The sequence below is a fragment of the Genypterus blacodes genome, unplaced genomic scaffold, assembly GCF_046128005.1.
Source record: "Genypterus blacodes isolate CSIRO-AG114 ecotype Tasmania unplaced genomic scaffold, CSIRO-AGI_Gbla_v1 ptg000215l_1, whole genome shotgun sequence".
NCBI lineage: Eukaryota > Metazoa > Chordata > Actinopteri > Ophidiiformes > Ophidiidae > Genypterus > Genypterus blacodes.
Window position 1 is genome coordinate 185001 of NW_027467014.1, and position 22550 is coordinate 207550.

General features: G+C 47.0%; 1 protein-coding gene and 1 non-coding gene across 2 annotated transcripts in view; one reads left to right on the top strand and one right to left on the bottom strand.

Annotated features, from left to right (window-relative positions):
* The window catches only part of dnajc6 (DnaJ (Hsp40) homolog, subfamily C, member 6), a 23185-nt gene extending 1239 nt beyond the window's left edge, over window positions 1–21946 (bottom strand). Inside the window, exons 1-17 of the mRNA XM_076170140.1 lie at window positions 21641–21946; window positions 17067–17202; window positions 11545–11594; window positions 11061–11209; window positions 10057–10179; window positions 8339–8472; window positions 7629–7823; window positions 7419–7536; window positions 6929–7008; window positions 6581–6774; window positions 4855–5226; window positions 4627–4770; window positions 3204–3305; window positions 2844–2981; window positions 2390–2749; window positions 2105–2253; window positions 1714–1890 (exon numbers count right to left, since the gene is read on the bottom strand). Of these exons, the coding sequence (XP_076026255.1) occupies window positions 1714–1890; window positions 2105–2253; window positions 2390–2749; window positions 2844–2981; window positions 3204–3305; window positions 4627–4770; window positions 4855–5226; window positions 6581–6774; window positions 6929–7008; window positions 7419–7536; window positions 7629–7823; window positions 8339–8472; window positions 10057–10179; window positions 11061–11209; window positions 11545–11594; window positions 17067–17202; window positions 21641–21872 (2853 nt within the window). The 5' untranslated portion in view covers window positions 21873–21946. The remainder of the gene's footprint in view (window positions 1–1713; window positions 1891–2104; window positions 2254–2389; window positions 2750–2843; window positions 2982–3203; window positions 3306–4626; window positions 4771–4854; window positions 5227–6580; window positions 6775–6928; window positions 7009–7418; window positions 7537–7628; window positions 7824–8338; window positions 8473–10056; window positions 10180–11060; window positions 11210–11544; window positions 11595–17066; window positions 17203–21640) is intronic.
* trnad-guc (transfer RNA aspartic acid (anticodon GUC)) lies at window positions 3568–3639 on the top strand. The gene has a single exon. It is a non-coding gene; the product is annotated as a tRNA-Asp (tRNA).
* Window positions 21947–22550: the final 604 nt, after the last annotated feature.

A 22550-nucleotide genomic window follows, 5' to 3' on the forward strand; every position in this document is an offset into this window, starting at 1 on the left:
GTACCGGCTGCTGTGCGCTTTAAAGACGCCACCACGTAACTGAGCACATAAGTGCCTCTTTGTTATGGAGTTGCATAAGAATTCCTACAATTCTGAAAGATTATTCCAGGTGATTTTGATGTTTAAACCTAAAAATGTATGGTTTGCTGTTTGGACATTTGAAGTTTTGTCTCCTAAACCTCATTTTCATCTTACTGAAGCACGGTAAATAATTCTTCTTCTTCTGAATTTTCCCAGGTATTTCCAGAGTCCAGATTATTTGCGATCCTCTTCATCTACACAAATTCAACTACACAGACAGACCCACACCAGTTTCTGCCCTGCCTGCTGTGAAGTCTTCATAGCGCCATGTCTTCCCCTGCAGGAGGACTTCTCATCCTTCATCTCCTGACATTGCTCCTGGCGGGAACCCTCATGGGAGCTCCACCAGGAAATCCACAAGTGAGATCTGATGACATCAACGTTTTCCTGACTATGGCATGGCAAGTAGCCAACCACACTCGGGCTAACTCCAGCTGTTACGTGTGCGGTCTCACCCCGTACACGGCCGGAGAGGGTCTTCCTATGATGGCCCTGCCTGCCTCTGACTGTGACACTTGCAGCTTGCTTCGTATTTCCTTTCCCAAGTCTCAATCTGATTGCTCCGCGGGCTCGCAAATGAAGATGAGACCTCTTAAATGTCCTGCAAAAGCTATGAACTGCCACACATGTACGGAAACCCCCAAACCCGTGTCCGTGGTGGTTCCTCAGCCGCTCCACTGGTGCCTCGAGAACGAAGGGAAGAGACCTGTTGGACGATCTGAGTGCCTTCAGACTTTTAAACGGGACTCAAAACAAACCGATTTCATCATAAACAAATTTGCTTCTAAGCCCCAGCAGTGTTTGAAGGCAGCGGGCCAGGCTCGCATGGACTCTCTGGCTCGCCGCTCTGCCAGCTGCTCCATCTCCTCTCCTGTTGGGATGTACTGGGTGTGTGGAAACCTTGCATACCCGCATCTCCCCGTGGATTACGACGGGCGCTGCGGTTTGGCGTACGTTGTCCCAGCTATGAGAGTGACCCACTCTCTTCCGAAGAAACAGCATCGTTCCCGAAACCGCCGTGGCCTCTCAGATATCTTCGGCACTCATCATCAGTCCCCGTTCAAGAACTCGATCGGGACCCTTCTTCCTTTCTATGGCATCATGTCTGCGTTAGATCAAGTCTCTGATCTGTCTAAAGCGGTAGAGGTGATCGCTACTGAGACGGGGAAGGCCCTCAAGCTGGTGTCCAATGAGGTCGCCTCTCTTAGGCTCCTGGCTTTGCAGAACCGAGCTGCTCTGGATTTCCTTCTCGCGGCTCAGGGAGGAACGTGTGCAGTGATCGGTGCTGAATGCTGCACCTTTGTGCCCGACAACAACGCGACTATTTTTGACATAGTTAATCACCTTCATCAGACCGCTGAGTCCGTTCACCAGATAGTCACTCCTAGCAGCTCCTTGTTTGATTGGTTGACGCCTCGGTTTGGTACGCTGGCTTATCGGCTGGTTGAAGTCACCATTACTCTAACTGTTATTATTGTGGTCTTGTCTTTGATGATATTTTTTGTGAGGAAATGTCTGTGTTTCTGTTGCTAAAATTAAACTGTTGAAAATGAACATTTGCTTTCTCTGAATTTCTTTTTCTGATATAAGTGTTACCTTTATGTTGTTCCTGATATTGTACTTCTGTCTCACCTTGTCTGGGTGGACCACCAGGACGGCTTTGCGATAGACCTTCTTGACCTGCTCCGGGGTCACCAGGTCAGCCATGCCCACTTGCTTCCAGCGCGTCTCCCCCTCCCACAGCACCGTGTGCATGGTGGACAGCAGGGCGCGGATGTTACGCTCCTTCCCATCGATCCAGTCCAGAATCTGGGACACGGGACGGGAGAGGGAGGGACATTAGCCAGTGAGGACCAGATATGAAACAATAAGAGCAGTAATCCTTTTAACTATTTGCTAATAATCTCTAGTGAAATGTTTGTACAGCAGTAGTTAGGTGTGGAGAGATGAAGATTGTTTAAATATAACTTTGAGTAATCCAGTGATCATTTTCACGAGTACATGTGTGTAGTGCAACGCCTGCCTTGAGTTTCTCCGGATCCATCTCTTTGGCCATTTCCTCCTTCCTCATCTCTGCTATAGTCCTGGGCCCTTTCTTCTCTCTGGCCCCAGCGAAGGCCTGACCAGACAGCAGGTCGTCAAAGTTGGCAGTTGACGCCTTGGGCTTAGTACCTGGAAAGGAGAGGAAAAAAAGGACTGATGACACAGAAGGGACCATGACCCAACCGCCTACAACATGAAACCCAAATTTCCACATGAGATTCAAGCAGATTCAGTTAACAGTCTTAACCACAACATGACTTCTCACCCATGTTGGGCTGTGGTTTGTTCGCTGCACTGGGTGAGCCCCCTCCCATTGCAGAGAAGCTAACGTTGTAGTTGGGTCGGTTCTGGGGGGATGTGTGGGCCATGGGGGTGTGGCTGGGGCTGGGCTTGGGTTGCGGGGACGGGCCAGGTCCTTGGTTTTGCCACCCTGCTCCTCCACCGCCAGCACCACCGCCGGCACCACCACCGCCAGCCTGCCAAGAGGGGAAGCCAGCACCCGTGGGAGGCTGCCACCCTCCCGCATGTTGGGGAGACGGAGGGGGTCGTGATGGAGATCCCATGGGTGGAAAGGAAGGGTTCGATCCTGTCGGTGTGGTCGGCTTGCTGGAGAAGCCAGAACCTCCTGTAGGTAAGAGAAGAAAGAGGTGCTGAAGAACTGAATTATGACAAACAACAACAACAAAGATGTGCAGGTGTGAGCGATTCCACTGCCTGACCTCCCATGCTGCCCCCCAGGTTGCCTATATCAGCGAATGGATCCAGGGTGTTTGGTTTGGCGTTATGGGTTGGAGTGCTGTGGACAGAGCCGGTGGGACTGGTGGTGGCTGATCGACTGCCCATACCAAAGCCTCCTCCTGGAGACAACAACAGAAGAAGGATGTTCGTCAACAAGAGGAACTTCAAAATTCCAGCTCATTTGTGTTTTATCATCATCTCAAGCCTTAATAAGAAAATAAAAGTAAAATGTAACTAAATACTGTATCTACTAAATATTACAATAGCAACAAATGAGAAGAGCACAACAACAATTTCTTGTCATGTTTCTTTACCAGTGTGTGTTCATGTGAGAGTCGTACCTGCGCTGGGGGGGGCGGGTCTGTTCCAGTCCCAGCCTCCCTTGGCGTTCTGCTGCTGGATGTTGACTGTAGGAGTGGAGGGTGGGACAGGGGAGCTCCGGCCTTTCAGGGCACATAAAGGCCAGTCACAGTCAGAACACTGAACACACTGAACAGGAGACCAGACACCACCTGAGTGACTCTACTGTGCACCACAACAGGTGTGAGTTTCCAGGGAGGCCGTGACACAGAGCAGAGGCACTCCTGACTGTGACTTGTTGCTTAGCAAACTGTACAGTGAGTGTATGTGTACTTTCTTGTCAGATAATTACTTTTTGAGCAATTATACCTGGCACGATACTAGCCATAATTCACCCAGTATTTCTCCTCGTTAGTATAGTGGACAGTATCTCCGCCTGTCACGCGGAAGACCGGGGTTCGATTCCCCGACGGGGAGAGTTTTGTTTTGGGGGCAGCAGTAGCTCTGTCCATGGGGACTCAGCTTGGGTACCAGAGTCCCGTATAGACCAAGAAAGTGGACTGGCAGCTGGAGGGTTGCCAGTTTTCCTACAGGGCACTGCTGAGGTGCCCTTGAGCAAGGCACCGAAACCCCCAAAACTGCTCAATGGGTGCCGTATCATGGCTGCCCTGCGCTGACCCCTCTCTACTACATGTGTGTCTGGCATGGAAGACAAATTTCAGATTGACTTGTCTGTATGGTGGGGCATGTGATTTGACCCAATAAAGTTTCTTCTTCTTCTTAAAAGATATACATATAATCTAACTGCAACACTGAGACTGATACAATTAGTAGTTTGATCATGCAAGTGCTTTGTCATGCTGCCCAGGTCGAGCACAGCACATACAGCCTCATGCAAAGCCAAAGTCAAAAACAAGATGAGAGACAGAGAACAGAGAGATAAATAGAGACAAATAAGTGAGATTATAACAATTCATGCATGTAGGCATTCACAGTGCATGTTTACGTGTCAGTGTGTGTCACTAAAGGTGCTCTCACACTAAAAACCCTCCAATACTGAACACTACCGGGTTCAGTTCAGTTGAGTTAAAGCTTGACAGCGATCCAGGCCAAGTAAACGAAGTGAAAGGCTTTGTGGGGAGCCTGCGACAGTGGCTTGTGTGCGACTGTAACTATGGTAACGTGAACGCTTTCCCTTTCCATCTGTCGCTGAGTCTTTATTTTATCCACAACATGAGTTTCCTTTCAAATCTACTGACACTGTCCCCGTGTTCTTCGAGTGTAAGAGAGGAAGAGTAAGTAAGAAACCGATCATAAAATGCTGTTGAATATTACTTATTACTTTACTGAATGCAGCTGAAGCAAATGGAGAGCAATTACTGCCTTGAATGTGACAGAGGCATTACATCACTTCCTGTCTTAGCTATAGAATGAAGCTTTTCACTACAGACAGTCGAGCCTCACCCAAGCTGGTGGGCTGCAGGGTGGGTGAGGGAGAGCGTGCAGCATGCAGGAAGGGGTCCAGCTGCCCCACATTACCTGTGCCCAGGAATGAGCCCATCACGTCCTGGGGCTTGGGCATGGGACCCGCCCCAAAGGGATCGAACGCTAAGGGACACAAACAGACGCAATACTGGTTTAATGTTATGTTGTTTGAGGTTGTATTGATGGGGCCTTTAAGCGTAATCTGACCTGGTGGGGCAGGAGAGGGCGAGGGAGAGGCGCTGCTCGAGGCCACTTTGTGCGGGGTGGACTGGGCGGATGACGTCACGCTGCTCGGCTGAGGCGGACCCCCGAACAGGTCCCCGAGGAGGTCTGTGGTTGCGGCCGACGAGGACTGAGAGGAGGGACAGGGCGGGCTGACCTCCTCCCCGTCCAGGCCCAGGAGATCCACCTCCTCGGCTGGTGGGGGCCCAGAATGGGAGGCCTGGTTGGGAGGTTCGGGTCTTTGGGGGGCAGTGCTGGTGCTGCTCCGCTGGCTGGAGAGGGAGAGCATCTCGTCGTCTGAGGGTTCGCTCTCCTCGCCGTGGCCACGCCCCTCCGGACCCACTGGTCGACTGGGTTCTGTGGAGAGACACAGAAGCACAAAGTCAGAAACGTAAAGCTGTGATGCCTTTACGAAGCTAAAGGGAGGCACAACAACGGTATCTAAACTACACATAGTGTGCGTGTAAAGACGAGGAAGAAGGACCGGGATGTACCACTATACAGTTTGAAACTACCAACTCTGCTAGATTGAAACTAAAGAGATTTCTCACTTTGGTAGAAAACTTTGGATTTTTTTTCAACCTACTGACATGCGGCGACGGCAGCTTCACTGTTTTCAACGTCGTCAAAACATAAAACGTCTTGCTGCTGTGCTGCATTTGTCTCCAGCACATTGTTGCAGCTTTTCCAGCTCATAATTTATTTAAAACAAAATAGAAATTCACTTTTACAGCTGTAGGGTCATAATCGATCTCCGTGGTAAAGTGGAGAAAATTTCTACCAAAATGAAACATCACTGTAGGGGTTAATTTGATTTAAATTCAATCAATTCACACCGGAAATTCAGACGAGAAAGTGATTTACTAACGACAGAAGATGCATTCTCAGGTTAATCACTACTGCAAAATGGAACTGATCAAACACTTTCATGCTCTATATATATTTTGGGGACGGTATGATTGGATTGAAGTGTGATTGAACTGAATCAACCCCCAGGTGAACTAACTTCTTCTCTATCAGCTCTGTGGTCTCGTCTGCTGTCTTACCCTCCAGATCCAAACCCTCCATCTCATCTTAGCAGGACAAAGATGAAAGCCACATTAGTTGGTGTTGTGTGTGTCTCATGCAATGTAAACGTGTGGGAATGTGTTTTTGCAGATAAGATTTTCCAGAACCCAGAATTGTGTGTGTGTTTTGTTTTGCTGTGAGACTTAGTGAGGGAACTTTCATAACTTTTAAAGGATGACCGGGGCAGGTTGGGGATGAAATTAAAGCGATACTTTACAAAACCAAATTATTTTCAGGGTAATTCATGAGCCAACAACCATAAAAAAGCAGACAAATTGTTTCATTTCACAGATTAGAAATGAAAGATTCATTTTTTACGTGTTTTCTGTCATTCCAGAGGCACTTAACGTCACATTCTTGATGTTTATGCCCCCCTAATGGTCCTTAAGTTCTCATTTTCTATATTTACAGCTTACTGACACACTCTCTGGTGTTTTAAGTAAGTATATTGAAATTCAACTCAAAAATATCTCCATGGAAACAAGTGGTGTGAAATGTGAAATGTGTGTCCAGTCCAAGTAAGCAATAGTCTGGGCGTCTCTGGCAGTTTTGGTGTTACAATCATGCCGGTGCTTGTTACGCAGTGTGTCCCTCCCCCTCCTCCTTCTCCCTCCCCCTCCCCCCTACCCCCTCCCCACAGTACCAGCCACAGCCAGCGCGTCCTGGTGCTCCTGGTGGCCGGAGAAGAGCACGCTGGGGCTGAGGTCTTTGCAGGGGAACTGCTCCCACGGCGGCGTCAGGTCTTTCTGCTTGTCCACTCCCTCCACCTCCACCTCCAGCATCACGTGGAACAGCTGAGGGTACTTCTCGGGAGAGTCGCACGCGTCCAGCTCTGGCCTGCGGGGCGCAGAAAGAGAGGAGGCGCAAGTTAATGATGCTTCTACTCCGTCTTTCCAGTTGAGCTTTGATCAGGAGATAATTGTGAGGGAGTAAAGCGTGCGTTTGGCTTTAGTACACAAATATGTGATGATACAGCAGAAAGCTTCCTCACTTGTTAAACTTTAACGTGGTGGTTCCAGGAGCAATGAAGCCGGTGTGGAACTGGATCTGGAATATCTGCGTGTTGGACACCTGACAAGAGAAGAGAAAGATAAGATCTGATCGTATCATATTGCACTTTATCGTACTCGACTCTGTGATGTAGTATGATTGTTGTTTTAAACGGGACAGATTGTACCACAGTACCAAGGGGAGAGGTGCACACAAGGACTCATCCTGGTACTAAAATGAGACAATTTGGATGTACTGTCTCTTTAAGGCCAATCTGCAAGACGTGTGCTTTGTGGATGGTGTAACAAGTGTGCAAGCAGAGTAGTTAAAATGTGTTACATGATGATGCTACAGAAGTGAAGGACAACTTTAGAACAAAGCTCTGGACCTGCTGATTGATTATATTTGGTGTGAAGCGACAAAATACTGGCTATAAAAAATTGTGTGCGAATTGAGAATGGAGCTACGGTGAGTCAAGGTAGAAAATGCACCTTGGCCTGCAGACGTCCTCCAATAGTCGACCTCATGTGGAAGACAGACACAACCACGTCTCCCTGCACGCTCACACCCAGAGGGAACACCACCTTCCCCTCTTGCACCCTGTGCTCTCTGGCGAAGAAACAAAACAAAATCACATTTTCAACAACAACCACCACCACCACTTCAGCTTCATTATGTATGTCTGTGTCTCACACTCCTACCTCATCCTCTCGTACTCCTGAGCGGTGGTGAAGATCTTGGTCTCTCCTAGGAGAACGTCGCAGAAGGGTCGACAGCCGCTGCGCTGCTTGTTGAAGCAGGGGACCGGGCTCACCGTGAGGGCCTTGATCACCAGGGGCTTAGGGTGGGGCAGACTGGGCTTCTCTGATACCATGCTGCACACGTAACCGATGTACCTGGATGTCGACAAGGACGTGACTTCATTTACAATAAACTGACCAATGAACTTGATTCAATAAAGCAGCATTTATCCCTTGGGGGACACACACACACACACACACACACACATTATGGAAAACACAATGACAAGCCAAGAAAACTACAGAACAGAAAATTACAGAAGCAGAACCCACAGAAAACTTCACCACAGTCTAATTAAAACACAGTAGTAGGTACAAACGTGGTATTTAAAGGCTGTGGCTTCCATTTTCATCAATACTCATGAATATTTACCATTGGTAGAATAATCGTCCTGTACTTAAGTGACAGTGGTACTCATAAACAAAAACAAAGCTCATTATCACAGCGACAGGCGGCTTCTTATTGTGGTCATGGCTCACTGGAAGCTGTCAGGAAAGAGAATGATGGAGCTACAAACCAGGTCTGAAGCCGCACGGGGCCGCAGTGTTTCACGTTCAATAGTCCAGTCACACACACACACACACACACACACAGTAAGGGGGTTGCAAACCTGCGGTGCGAGGGCCAGAGGCCAGAGCCTGGTCTCTTGGCGCTGAGCAGCTGCATGGCAGGAACTGGATTGTTGAAGAGGTGGCAGAAGCAAAACATGGCACAGACCAAAACACCGGAAGGAGCACGACCATCCTAAACAACACCAGCAGGGAGAGAGAGTAAGCGCTTGTATTAGATTATTACGTTTTGTCTGACCCCCACACGTTGACCCTGACACTGCACCTACGGTCTCTTAGCTCTGCAACAATTACAGTATGATGAGAGTGAAAGCAAAGGCGTGAACATGGAATTTACACATCGAGCCAAGAAGTTGTCGTGTTTAACTGCAGGCTAAATGTAGGCGGAGGTGGTAGAGAGTTTCTCTGTGTTTCCACCGTTCTGAATACGCTCAATCGAAGGTCATTTAAGGCTACAAAGAAGGAAAAACATTGAAAAGCTTTCTAGCAATGTGAAGCACAGAAAACTCACTTTTTACTTTTTTTTTCACGGAGGTTATGCAAGCTGGATCTGTTTGCCAAGCCACAGCCACACCACAGCAACTTGGCAATAACATGCTCCGCCACAAGCCAATGTACAGTACCAAGTCATAGAAATAGAACGAATAGATTGGTCATTTACAGGAATAGTTCAGCAGTGTCCGTAATGCAACATTTAAGCAATTTGGGTTTCAACTTTTCCCCCGTGGAAAAACTGCACATCCATGATTATTATATTATTATAGAAGGTTAATGGGAACAAACGGCAACTGGGATTACTTTTCCGAACTGAACAATGCTGCTCACTGGCTGAACTCTGTGGTGCAGATGTGTTTGTTTGACAGACTCACTCTCTTCTGCGGCCCTTTTTAGTGCACAAAGAAACAAAAACGAAATGAGGAAAATGTCAGCAAGTGTCTTATCTATCCATTCCAATTCTGCGCTGGACCTCCAGAGCAGACGTTCAATTCTCTTTTCAAAACAAAGAGCAACTGTTCAAAACGACGCAGCAGCAGCAGCAGCAAAGGTGGAGAAACAGACAAAAATGGTAAGGAAAGCAGAACAGAAACAATGGGGGCAGATTAATGGGATCCGAGCTGTTTTTTCATTTGGAAACAGCGAGGCCGACACTCCAGCACCCTGGGGTGGAGACACGCAGGAGGAGTGGATAGACACGCAGTATGAAAGAGGAGACAAGCTTGGGTTAGCTCGCTTTGCTGCTGACACAAAAGGAGGCTTGTTTTCATAGAATGTAGAAAGACTATTGTTGTTATATAATAAAGGGAGAGCAGAAACGGTCACAGGTTCACCAAACATTCAATCTCATCCAATCAGAAAAAGCCAAAGTGAGTGAAATTGCTGTTGTTGATATTAAACTGTTAGATTGCGTGAATTTCACAAGGCCACAAAAACACATTTTCTTCAAGGTCTTGCCAAGGAGCTTTATTTGCAGATTCTCAAGATATTTCAGAAACACCTCAGCTGATGCAAATGTCAGATTAGGGAGGAGCTGAGACACGCGGACACTGGCTTTGGTTTAACTGCAGCATATTTTCCCTGTGCTGGGACTCAAAAGTAGGTCACGGGACAATAAATACCTATAGGGGGATTTGTCGCTGGGCAGAAATTTTAGGCCTTAACGGTAAGATGAGCCCTTAGAACAATCTGCTTTGTAAGCCATTGTCAGGAAATCCACATTATTGAGGAAACTTAGGATGAGTATGATGCTGCGTGTTCTTACCGAGCAGGTGATGACACACACATTCTTGGGGTTCTGTTTGAGCCAGTTGTGCATGTTCTTACACACCGCAAACAGATTGTGGAGGCTGGGAGCCTGTCGAGATGGCCAGTTACACTCCGACACCTGGAGGAAGGAGAGGGAGAGAGAGAGAGAGAGAGAGAGAGAGGGAGAGACGGGGAGAGAGAGAGAAAAAGAGGGAGAGATGGATAGAGCCATATAGTCAGATGAGAGGATAAATGAAAAGAGGATCTTAGCAAAATCACTGCAGCAAAGGAGCAAATCTTCCACTATGAGTCATCAGCTACAGACACATGATGTCTACAGGCAGATGGGAGGCCATCTTGGCCATGTTGACACCGCAGCTCGACTGTGCAGTTCCCTGGGACGTATTAGCCTGAAGGTAACAGTCTGCTGTCTACGAAGACCAAATCCTAAATCCAGCTGTGCACAAGCAACGGAACGCAACGCTCAAGCTGAGGAACTTCGTAACACATGAACGAGACAGAACATCAACCTTGGTGTCAGAATGTTGTAATCAGAGCGAGTGTTAAAGGTTGCGGGGATTATCTGTCTGTACGCGGCAGGGGGAGCAGTGTTTTCTCGAAATGTCAAGTTCTGTGGTAATGAACACATTCTAACAACGGACTCATTTCAGATAGTAAGATAACAAGACAGCTCTATTGTGTCAAGTAGTGCTGCCAATCCCACTGAAGAACAACATCCACTTCTCAGTTTACAGCCACTACAGAAAAGAAACCAATGGGCTCTTCATGTTGCTCTGTTTCTGCTGCTTGTGTTAGTATCTATAGGCATTTAAAAAACGAATAATTGTGTCAGAGCTTGGCACCTTTCTGCACTCTCATGGTCAAAGATGGCTTAATGAAGAAAAGCCTGAGTGATTAGACGCTTCCCTCTTGGTGTTTCTGCATCTAACAACAAATTAATTCCATAGTTTCTTCACTTAAGTAGTATGAACACAACAACAACAACCATTTCATTCTCACCCGATTGGAGAATTTGGCGCCGCGGTAGTTGCGCTGCGACAGGTTGAAGACAGTGTAGTGGTCGGCATGGCGACTGTCCAGGAAGGAGCGGATGTCCTCGACATGGTTCTGGTAGCCGATTTGCACCGACTCCGCTGGGTAGGTCATGACTGAAACACACACACAACACACACAGGTCTCGTCAAAAACCTGGGGAAGACTGGCTGCACACAAAGCATGATGGGAGAGAGGAGGCCTCCCACACTGCTCCAACTTCCATATGAGCATGAAACGCTGGAGGTAATTTGAGCCAGAGGGGTGTATGGCATAGTGTGTATATGTGTGTGTGTGTGTAGTTGTTGCACAGTATAGAGTTGTTGTTGTTGTATAGAGATGGAGCTGGTCTTGCACAAATCAAAAATACTTCTGGTGGCATTGTTTGCGTGGGTACACACACACACACACACACACACACAGTAGCTCACACACACACACATGTATTTACCTATGATCCTTGATGTGATGTAGGCGATGTCCAGCTCCCCCTTTGTGTACCTGCAAAGAAGAAATTCACCTTAACTAACAATGTATTTCAAATGTACAATATGATTTCAGACTATCTTCAGTCTGTGGGTTAAAACAAAAAAGGAGGAGAAATCAATATATGAACGCAGAGCGCGCCAAAGGTCAGCATATCGGCCTGAAAGTTATGTGTATGGGAGTAATTACATCGGAGCAAGCTGGCTGTAGAGCGGCGGCCTCCATGTGTCTGTGGGGAAGCCTCCTTCTCATTTAACAGCCCGGTTCAAAGGGATAACATATGGAGAATATCAATCTGAACGTCAGTGCCGCTCAACTTAATATATTCTCTATGGATTTCTCAGGTTCACAGCAGCTGCAGCACAAACACATGCAGACGAGCCGTAGTCACACCAGGAGATGCTGCAGTATTCACTCGACGTCTGCAAGGAAGAGGCTGACAAATCCCACATGCGGCCATTACAACAGTCTTTACATTAACATGCAGACTATACAGGTTTTTATATGCAAATTAGGCAAAAAATGTGGAGTAAAGCGTACACAGGGATGGAATTAATGAGCTCCATATACAGGAATCTCTGCTTCATCAGTTTACTAAGAGGGCTGACTCACAGGCACGACATCTAGGTTTGTTACTCACAGTGCACCAGTGTCATTGTGCTATAATACAGACTATAGGGGGCGTGGCTACTGTAGGAGGACTCGTGTTGATTGTAATAATTCGTCACATGCAGAAAAGTACTTTTACCCTACAGCACAAAGCAATTACACTGGAGCCTGTAAACCCTATTAGTAGGATAATGTGTATGAAAGTGCTTTGCTTTGTTGCTCTCTGTGAAATGCCGCCCCCCCCCAGGCCCCCCGGCCAGGACCAATCAAAGTCAATCACCTCTGCTTGGCCACGGACGAGCACCATATGGCTCTGATGCAATCCAGGGCTGAGTTATGTAATGTGACGGTCTGGAGACGAGAGAGCGAGAAACGATTCTATACGCTTCATACAAATAGAGAAGAGATTATAGACAGGCTGTGCAGGTTTTAAACCACTAGAGGCACTGCAGAGCAATGTTTTGATGCGTCGGCAGCACAGGCAGCATGACGCACACATACACACACATATGCAGGGTTGTAAACGTTTAGTCAGATTTGAATGGCGGCAGATTGGATTTTCTAGATGATTAATTTGCATTCTGCTGTGAAAAGCTTCTACTGCATTTTGTAATTCATACTCAATCAGCTGTTAGTTCACTGGGAGCGGCTGTTTCACACGATTCCACATGCTGACGGTGGGGGATGTGTGTGGAGGAGGTGGAGGTGATGTGGCAAAAAAGGAAAGCAACACACTGACAGGGGAAGAGAGGAGGAGGGGGAAGAGGAAGAGGACCACACAGCTTTCAAAAGTCAGCAAACCTAAAGATCCACATAGTTTGATTGTAGAGAGCGAGGATTGAGACAGGAGTGTGGACCTGTGGATGGAATATTGTATATTTGCAAACAGTGTGTGTGTGTCTATGTACTTGTTGTCTATTTCAGGAGAGAAGCAGGTCAGGTGTCAGGTTGAAATGGTTATAACCAATGGCTACAGAGCATGCAAATGAGCAGCCACCCCGGCCTCTAGAGGATAGAGTTGCAGCCAATTAAAATGCACAGCGAAATGTGTTACATGGAGGTGTGTTACGGATGAAGGACACACTGCAAAGAAGGGCAACGCAAGGAAGGACATTCCCCACTAGTGGCAATGTCAAAGTTTCCTCCTTTTGGAAGGAACTGGGTCATAAATGTTTCCCCCCTTTCCCAACACTACATGTCTCACACACATTTACCTACATTCCAAATGCAACAAGCCTTAGGAGTGAGTACACACACACACACACACACACACACACATACACACACGCGCACACACACACACACAAACAGTAAAGGTTTTGCATATTTTTCTATTCATTATTAAATGTATCTCACCTATAATTTGTTTTTAGTTCCATGTTTCTAGACCTTTTTATTCCTTTTTCAGCAGGGACCTGCACCCGTCAATCATATGAGAAACGTGCCTGATCTTCACATTTAACTTCCATGTTTTAATTTTCAAGATATAGGAACCAAATATCGTTTCCTTCTTGAGCGAAGTCGCACCTGTCGACTCTCTCAGCAGCAGACAGAGTGAGAGCATAAACATCCTCCCTGGTGCTTTCTTTTTGTCACGCCTGCTTCTTTTTACCTCTGCTGCTAAACAGAGGTGAAGTGTGAAGTTTAATTTTATGAGGACATTCTGTTAATGCATGTTTGCATATTTGCATTTTGTTGCCCCTAATCAAATAATTTTGGTTATCTGTCATAACAAACAAATGCAGACGTGTACACACACACAGACAGAAGCACACACACACACACACACACACCACCACCACAGGGCCTAATGTGGATGTTTCCAACTGGCAAGTAAACATCAGGACCACAAAAGCCATTTAAGGACAGATTACATCAGTGCAGAGGTGCTCACACACACACACACACACACACACACACACACACACACACACAGTCTAAATGGATTAGATCCTGAAGGGTGATTCATTTAGGTTTTATTCATTTAGGTTTTTTATGGCCTATCTTGCTTCTTCTGTGATAGTTTCTTGTTGATCCTGACAACTAAAGGCAAGACTATAATGCTTATATATGAGGTGCTCCATGGAGATGATTGGAGAAAGTGATGGAAAGAGGACGGGGGGGGGGGGGGGGGCGGGGGGGGGGGGGGACAAACAAAGAGGAGAGGCCAACAGAGGATGTTGTTGATGCAAAATGGGGACAAATGAGCGAAAGAGACAAATGAGCGAAAGGGGCAAATGTGAAGATACAAGCTGCAGGTTTTGGATTGAAAGTGAAAAGAGGAAAGATGTGGGCGTGGCCTGTCTGTGTGCAGACTAGGTGCAATTTGTCTTTCGCCCTTAACAGATCAGCCGTCCATCTCAAACGGTGTGTGCTCCTCACGCTTGTCAGCCCCTGTTCCCTGCAAAAAAATCCTCTTCATCCAGGTAAACAAACAAGCGAGCTGTGTAAATAATTCAGCGTCGTCCATTTCCCCTGGAGATGAGACGGAGGCAAACAGAAAGACATGAAGTGTAGCCGGAGTGTATGAGTAGACCTTTGGGTTAACAGCTGTGTGCGGCGGGAGCTGTGTTTTATATCAAGCGCGCTTACAGGGGTTCAACGCCAATGGCAACCGCGCCATGATGCAACTTACTGACAATTCTAAGAGTCTAACACGGCGAGAGCGAGTCCAACGCTGTCAAAGCTGCACCATGAAACTCCTCGTCTGTCCTTCACATCTGTGCGAAAGAAACCTCAGCTCAGGTCTCAAGCAGAACAGGGAGAGAGCCAGTACCTAAAAAGGGATCCGTTTGCACTCAGTGTGCACAGCTGGAGGGGAGAATGGGTTTTTGCCCGTTGCAAATGTCTTTTTTTTGTGATTTGTTACTTCTTAGATTCTTAAACCTCATGGTATCGGTGTTAAAAATGTTATAGAATCAACAATTTCACATCTTGACAGGACCGATTCTTCTTCATGAGTAGTTTTACCTTCACGCTAATTCTTATTACTTTTACTTCAGTTTGTGAAGTACTTTTCCATGGTGGCATTCATACTAAGATACGTCTGATACACTGATCTAAGTAACTCGTCCCGTTGCCACTGTAGCTCTAACATACATCCCACCTTACCTTACTCACAGGCACACACACATATACATATAGACACACACACACGCACACACACACACACACACACACACACGCACACACACAGGGCCGTAATGAAATGAATCCTTCTGTATCAGCAGTGCACCGGCCATTTGGCACAATGAACCACCATGAATAATTCAGCCGGGAGGGGAAGAGGGGAGACGGAGAGAGGAAGAAAGGGAAGCGAAGCGAAGAAAGGAGAGGAAGAAGAGGCGGAGTCCCGATGAAGAAGCGAGCACCGTCCCCAAACACCAGGGAACGCCGCGGCCTGGAGAGAGGGTGTGTGTCGCGACGTGAGAGGAACAAACCTGATCAAACTTGCTGAGTCAATAGAATGTGTGCGTGCGTGTGTGTGTGTGTTTGTGTGTATGTGTTTCTGTCAGCACAGAGGCCCCTTTGTGCTGCCCGGTGCAGATGCCTGTGCACAAACACACAGCGAGGTCTGATCTGTGCCAGACTCTGCTGCCTCCCTCCCTCCCTTCCTCCCTCCTCCCTCCCTCCCTCTCCCCTCCATCCCTCCATCCGTCTACGCTGCTCTGTTTCACTTTTAAATCTGCTGGACACACACTTAACGGTTTCGATAACAAGGTTGCCAAAGCCTGAAACATCAATCTATACGTTCATTTCCATCATTAAGGCAGCAGTTAATTAGCCAATCGCTTCACTCATACTTAAGGAACAGATTCTATTGTTTATGATGTATTTGCTGCTACGACGGTAGCCGAATTCGCGACGAGGAACATTCCTTCACCAGATTTTCCTGTCTGTTCTGTTCTGGTCTCCAATGTGTGGAAGGACTGAAAGATTCTGACTCGAGCTGAAAAGCGATCTGCATCATCCTCGGTTCTGTCTGTCGTGATCAGAAGCTTGGAGGAGAAAACAACAAAAATGATCTAAACTCAGAGTTTAGAGGGAAGTTTCAAGCAAGTTTTTAGATTGGTTCCTCTGTCAGGCTGAATAAAGCCTCGGTCGATTGTTTCCGCGTTGATTGACAGCCCTTTGTGGGTTTCCTAGCAACAACACAATACCAAAAAAAACTCACACGTGATCAGAATCAAAGCTGCATAGGCATAAACCATCTCCTCCACTTTCTGGCATCTGGCTCTGATTGTGGCCTTCATCTTCCCCCGTGACTGTTGATATCAAAAAACGCCACTTAAGCATTTTAGAACAGAATAACTTGCTGATTTCTAAATCACGCTGTACACCAGATAACACGCCATCTTGCTGCAGTTGACACAAGCCTCAGCCTCAGAGATCACAGAGATTTCATCACAGCCGGTCGCCACTTCGGCATCAAACTGTCGCTCCCCCTCGCCGCACGCCGAGGCTCTGCAGACTGAAATCAGAGCTCTCATGCTGAAATTCGCAGAAAGGCACGAAGGCATGACGGGAAAATATATTGAAAATACTCCCACACGCTATCACTTTACCCACACTTTTGTTAGATTGTGATTATATTTGTGGGTTTACAATGACGCGACTGTAATCTGGCCTCGCCAGCGCCGGCAGACATTCGAACCCAGTTGTCGTGTTGTGCGCACACGTCTGGCAACAACACTTTCATGCCGGTACAGGAATAACACAGATTTAAGAAGGAGACAGCTTTGTGCTATTTGTAGACGCATCAGGAAAACGCTGTCTCAAAGCTCTGTCAGGGCAACCAGAAACGACGTCTTGCAGAATCAGAGCAAAGCGGGTCGGCCTGAGACGAAGTGTACGGCCTTAAACACACCGATGACTTACGTGGCAACCTGATGCATGACCTTGGTGGACGTGTCCTTCAGCGTGTCCTTCAGGTTGTCTTTGAAGTTGCTGAAGAACTTCCCGGCTCCTCCCTTCACCATGTCCAACAGGCCTCCGCCATACCCGGCCTCCATGTCTGAAAACAATCAGAGTCCAGAGCTTTAAACAGAACACACACACACACATACATACTGTCACACATTTCCTGTTGAATATGTACAATCCTTCACTTCAAGTTTAAAATACTAAGATCAGCTAACAGGCTCTTATTTCATACCAGTGATGAATCTATGAGTCACTGGGTAACAGTGCCAGTTCATGCATGTGTTTGTGTGTGTGTGTGTGTGTGTGTGTCACTGCAGGAGAATGTTGTACAAGGACGCGGAGACGAGTCGGACCACATAATAAAACGTTTTACCATCTGGGCTTTGGAGCTGCGCCCGACTAAAAGCGTGTAAATTAAGAGAACGTTGATCATGACCCGAGCATCTTATCAGCAGAGTCAGCACCTCTCACCCTCTCCTCCTCCCTCTCTCTCTCTCTCGCTCTCTCCCTCTCTCTCTATGGCGTCCATACATCACCACAGCATCATCCCCCCCTGTGTGAAGAGGCGGTAAACATGATGCAGCAGGAAAACGCTGACGTCAGGGGTTTTCTTTGTGTTTCACCTCTTTGGGCACTACTTGGTCATACTTGTCTCCACAATTTATTTCACAGCGATAAGCGATTCTCATCATAGGGTTCCTGGACCATCGGCGGTCCTCAGGGCGGCTCCAGGATTCATTTCATGCTAAATTTCCCCTGATTGAGATTATCTCCAAATCAATTACGCCACAGGAAATGAAACTACACTTATCATCTCCCAGTTGCAAACTTTTACTTTAATTATTGTGATAAAATCTTAAAGAAATTTCGCAAAGGTAGATAATAGATAATACATGACATTTAATGCTGCATATACTGGAGCGTTGGTGAAATTGCCGGTTTAACAGTAATGACAAACACTTTCGTTCTTTTTAAATGTTAAATTCTTTCACCAGGACAGAAGAAAAGCTTTATGCGTCTCCATTTGTTTATTCGCTTCGTCTCCTCTGGATGCACGAGGCCTGAAGTACGCCATCAATCATTTCTCTCTTCTCACTGGGATTGCAAACTCTGAAACTTTTGCCTGAAGGACTGAAGCCTGAATACCTGAACAATCTTTGACTGGTTTCTGTGCCTGAAGGTACGAAGGTCTGGATGAAATGTGAATGTATTGTAAAAAAAAAGGAATTGCCTGGAAAAACTTTAAAATTGGAAGCATTTGAAACTGTCACCCACTACAAAGCCATGAAATATGTGAAAATGCTGAAAAAAGATCTGAAAGAATGAAGCCTGAAGGCCTGGAAAATGTCTGAATGGTTTCTGTATCTGAATGAATACAAGCAGATTGAGTGACAGCTAAAGCTCAAGTCATTTGAGGCTACTGATTGTTTATGAATCAGCCAATTATGCAGAGGAAGTCAGTCTGAAGGCAGAAATTGCCTGGAAACCAAATGTGGAACAACTGGCTCTCACGCAAAAACTGTAACTGCTATCTGAAGACGGGTTGGACCGTAAGAACCAGGAGAACTTCCTGAACGTAGAGATGTATTATGGTCCAAAAAGGCCAAAAACTAACGACGAACCAGTGAGTTATCTGCCAACAACACCGACAGAAGTAAACAGAAAAACCATGCAATAAGCGAGCTCAAGCTCAAATCTGCCCCGTTGCGTCTCATACCTGGACAGGTGGAGTGATGCAACTGAAGGGGTTAACTGTGATGACAGAGCTTCAAAGGCTTCTAGGGGGAAGGGAGGGAGGGAGGCAGAGAGAGAGAGGATGGATGCAGTTGATTCCCAAGTCTCTCAGCCTTATAATGCAGCCATTCAGTTTATGTCACTATAAGACTACTTTCATACTTTCATACCACATAAAAGAATAAATTAGATCAAAGTAGTGTGAATGTAATCTATATAAACGCGGCGATGACGTCTGCTCAGCCTGACAGCTGTCCTGAGGGGACACCAGCCTCCTTTGATCCCTCTGATCCAACGCCTCACTGTTCAACTTCCGCCATCGAGTGTGTTTGGCGGCTGAGTGTATGTCCATGTTGATGAATCTTAGCGACAAATTCGTTATTTAAGATGTAACGCGCCAGTTTGACCGTCCTTGTGTAAAAAACTCGATTTCAACAAAACGCTGCTTTTACACTAATCAATCATGTCCAACAAAGTCATAATCCAGAGAGGCACTTTTTAATCAATACTACTGCTTCATTATTTCATCATCGATCTTTATAAAGCTGAAATGGGCTTTACTTTACTTTCTCTGTATTCTGGTTGTTTTTTCTTCTTAGATAACTCACTGCTGATGTTTGGTGTCTTTTCTGTCCCTGTCCACATATATAGATTAAAAGCATGAAGTATCTGCGGTGCATTAGCGTGTAAAGATCAGTGAGCTGCAGTGTGATCAGGTCGTACATTCAGTATCATAAATATTTCCTTCACTCCATTTGGACCAATATCACCTTTAGGTTGGCTTTTCTCTGAAGTTTATCAAATGACAGTTTTGAAAATGAGTGTGATATAAATGTGTCCTCTGTGCGATTGAGCAAACTGTTGCACTTTCATTGTTTTCGCACTGTCAAGTATATTTGCATTTGCTCTCTCTCCTGAACACTGCGCCTGCGTCGCTCTGTGTTGATCGTACCCGCCTGCCTGCCTGTCTGCCTGCCTGTCCGTTCCCAAGCCTATATGCCTGTGTGTCTGTGGCCAGATGGCTGTGGGAGTGTGTGCAGACTGGTGAGTGAGCTACACCAACCAGCCCCTGCATGCTCACACAGACAAACAGGGAGAAGCTGTGAGAGCGACTCCATCAGGTAACAACGCTACAGGAAACCAGCTGCTCTGCCAGAGGGGGAAAGAAGGGCGGGGGATCTCAGCAACACCGCAGATTGAGAAATCAACAGTGGTTTCTCTGAGTTCGAGCGCCAACCCCTAACCTTGAATATCCAACTTGGTTTGCGAATAGGACGGCTGGATCCACAGACAGAGACATAACACACACACAAGCATCATCCTCCGAGCCTGGCAAGAGACAGACAGACATTTGACACTCCAGTCCCCCCCCCCCTCCCTCCCCTCACCCCCCTCATCCCAAACCCCAATCCCCTCTCTTCATTGACCATCCCGCCCTCTTTCTGGCTCTCTCTCATGCAGCTCCTATTGTTTCACACAAATGTTGGTCCCCGGAGGCCGGCTGAGTCCTGAGGAGCACTGCAGTGAGCTCAGGCCAGACTCAGAGCCAGAGCCGGGGCTGTAAACACAAGCCCTACCTACATTACATGTGGATTAACGTGAAAACACTACCGGGCACTGAGAGTTAGCAACCATACTATTATCTCCAACGCCGCAACTGCACTCTCAAATCAATTGTTTTCTGGACCGCAGACACGCACTGGAGCTAAAAGCAGCATGCAGCATCCTTTCAATTGGTGTCAATGTTACTTTTTGCTGTTACTACACTTGGGTGAGCTTAAGCAATTGTTGATGTATGGTGATTGCAGTAGAAAAAGGCTGTAGTCGTATTTGTAGTTTAGTTTTAATAGCGGTGAATACAAATAGTCGTAAAAGACGGAGAGCGGAAGAAATCAACGCTTTAATGAGTTTAAAGGTGTCACGGTATAAATGAGCTGTTAAAGCAAAGGATTGGCTGTTGAATTAATGTTGCACAGATGGAATAACATTTGTCTAAGTCATCAAAGTGATCAAGTAAATCTTATATTACACTTAATTACTGCCTGCTGCACGGTTTTAATTGAAGACATTAAGCAGCTGATCCATCATTCACGCATAACCGACTCAATATTTCAATTCACTGAGTTTTGTGCCTCTGCTGTCGGATTCTAAAGCGGAATTTATCACAACCGTGGCTTCAGAACAAATGTGTTCTCATAAAGGTTCCCTGGGACAGATGTAGAGATATATCAAAGTTTACATATCTATATTGAAAAAATAAATAGGAGCCACCTGGACTGCTTAGCTACACAAACACGCACACACATGCACACATGCACACACACACACACACACACACAGTATATGATTTCCATTATCTGCAGATAAGGAGTTAATTTGCAAAATAGTGTGTTTCAATTTTAAAGTAACATCTTTATTATGCATTCTAAGCCTAATCAATCCATTTTTTAAAATGTTTTTGCACATATATCTACTAATATTAATGGACAATCAAACTACAACATGAGAAATGAACCTCCTCTCCATCTACAGAGACAGTTAACCCTTTAAACGCACTTTCTCTGGGACATGGCTGCATATAGACTCTTGCCTGCAGCTCTGTCCCCGTGCGGCTCTGGGACTCACTGGGCTCCTTGTTGGGGATTCCGGGTTGTGCGTAGCAACATGAGGGACGAGATACTTTCACTATTCGCCACCATAAGTGCCGCCCGCCTCCCCCTATGGCCGCGCAGAAGAGATGTATATCACACAGTATGGAGTGGTTCAGTGTGCTGAGTTGGCGGGAGGGCTCGTACCTGAGCTGTCCATGGTGCTGCAGTCCTCCTCTCTCAGCGGGCCCGACTTCGCTCCGAGCGCGGAGCCTCCAAGCGAACCGCCGCCGCTGCCGCCGCCTCCTCCTCCGCCGCCGCCGCCGCTGCTGCTGCTCCCTCTGCCGAAACTGAAGCCGTCCCCGCCGCTATCGACCAGCTGCAAAGATTCGTATCCGTCATAATTGCTCTTCTTCTTGTAGGCGCCCAGCAAGCTCATTACCGACAGCCACAGAGAGAGAGGGATTACACAGACAAAAGGAGCCCCCCCTCCCGGAAGACGTGCTAGGCTCCGCCGCGCCGCGCCGCCACCGCTGCTGCTGCTGCTGCTGCTGCTGCTGCCGCTGCTGCTGCTGCTGCTACAGGGTGCAGCACATGTCCGAGCGGAGGAGGACGAGGAGGGGGAGGAGGAGGACGACCCGACACACACACACGCAGAAACACACGCTCTTCTCCACTCTCTCTCTCTCTCTCTCTCTCTCTCTCTCTCTCTCTCTCTCTCTCTCTCTCTCTCCTCAGCGCCGCATTTTACTACGACACTGCCGCTGCTTGCTGCTAGAGTTCTGCTGCCGCCTCCGTCCCCGGCTGAGTCCCCGAGTCCCCGGCTGAGTTAAAGGGGGAATCCGCCCCATCACCCCCTGCTCTAACGTTAGTGCTCCATCTATTATTTAGACGCGCTCATCAATGGTTGTGAACGTGGATCCATTCGCCTCTACAGCCACTGGGAAACACAACTACACTCAGTTACATGTTTGGACCAAAATAGGCTGCAGCAAAGCTTCAAACCCCTTAAGAAGTGTGATAAAGACAACATCAATGTCACTGTTTACTATTCAGCCCACTTCACACTATAAGTACCTGCCAATACTCAAAATGTACAAAACAACATGTACTTTTT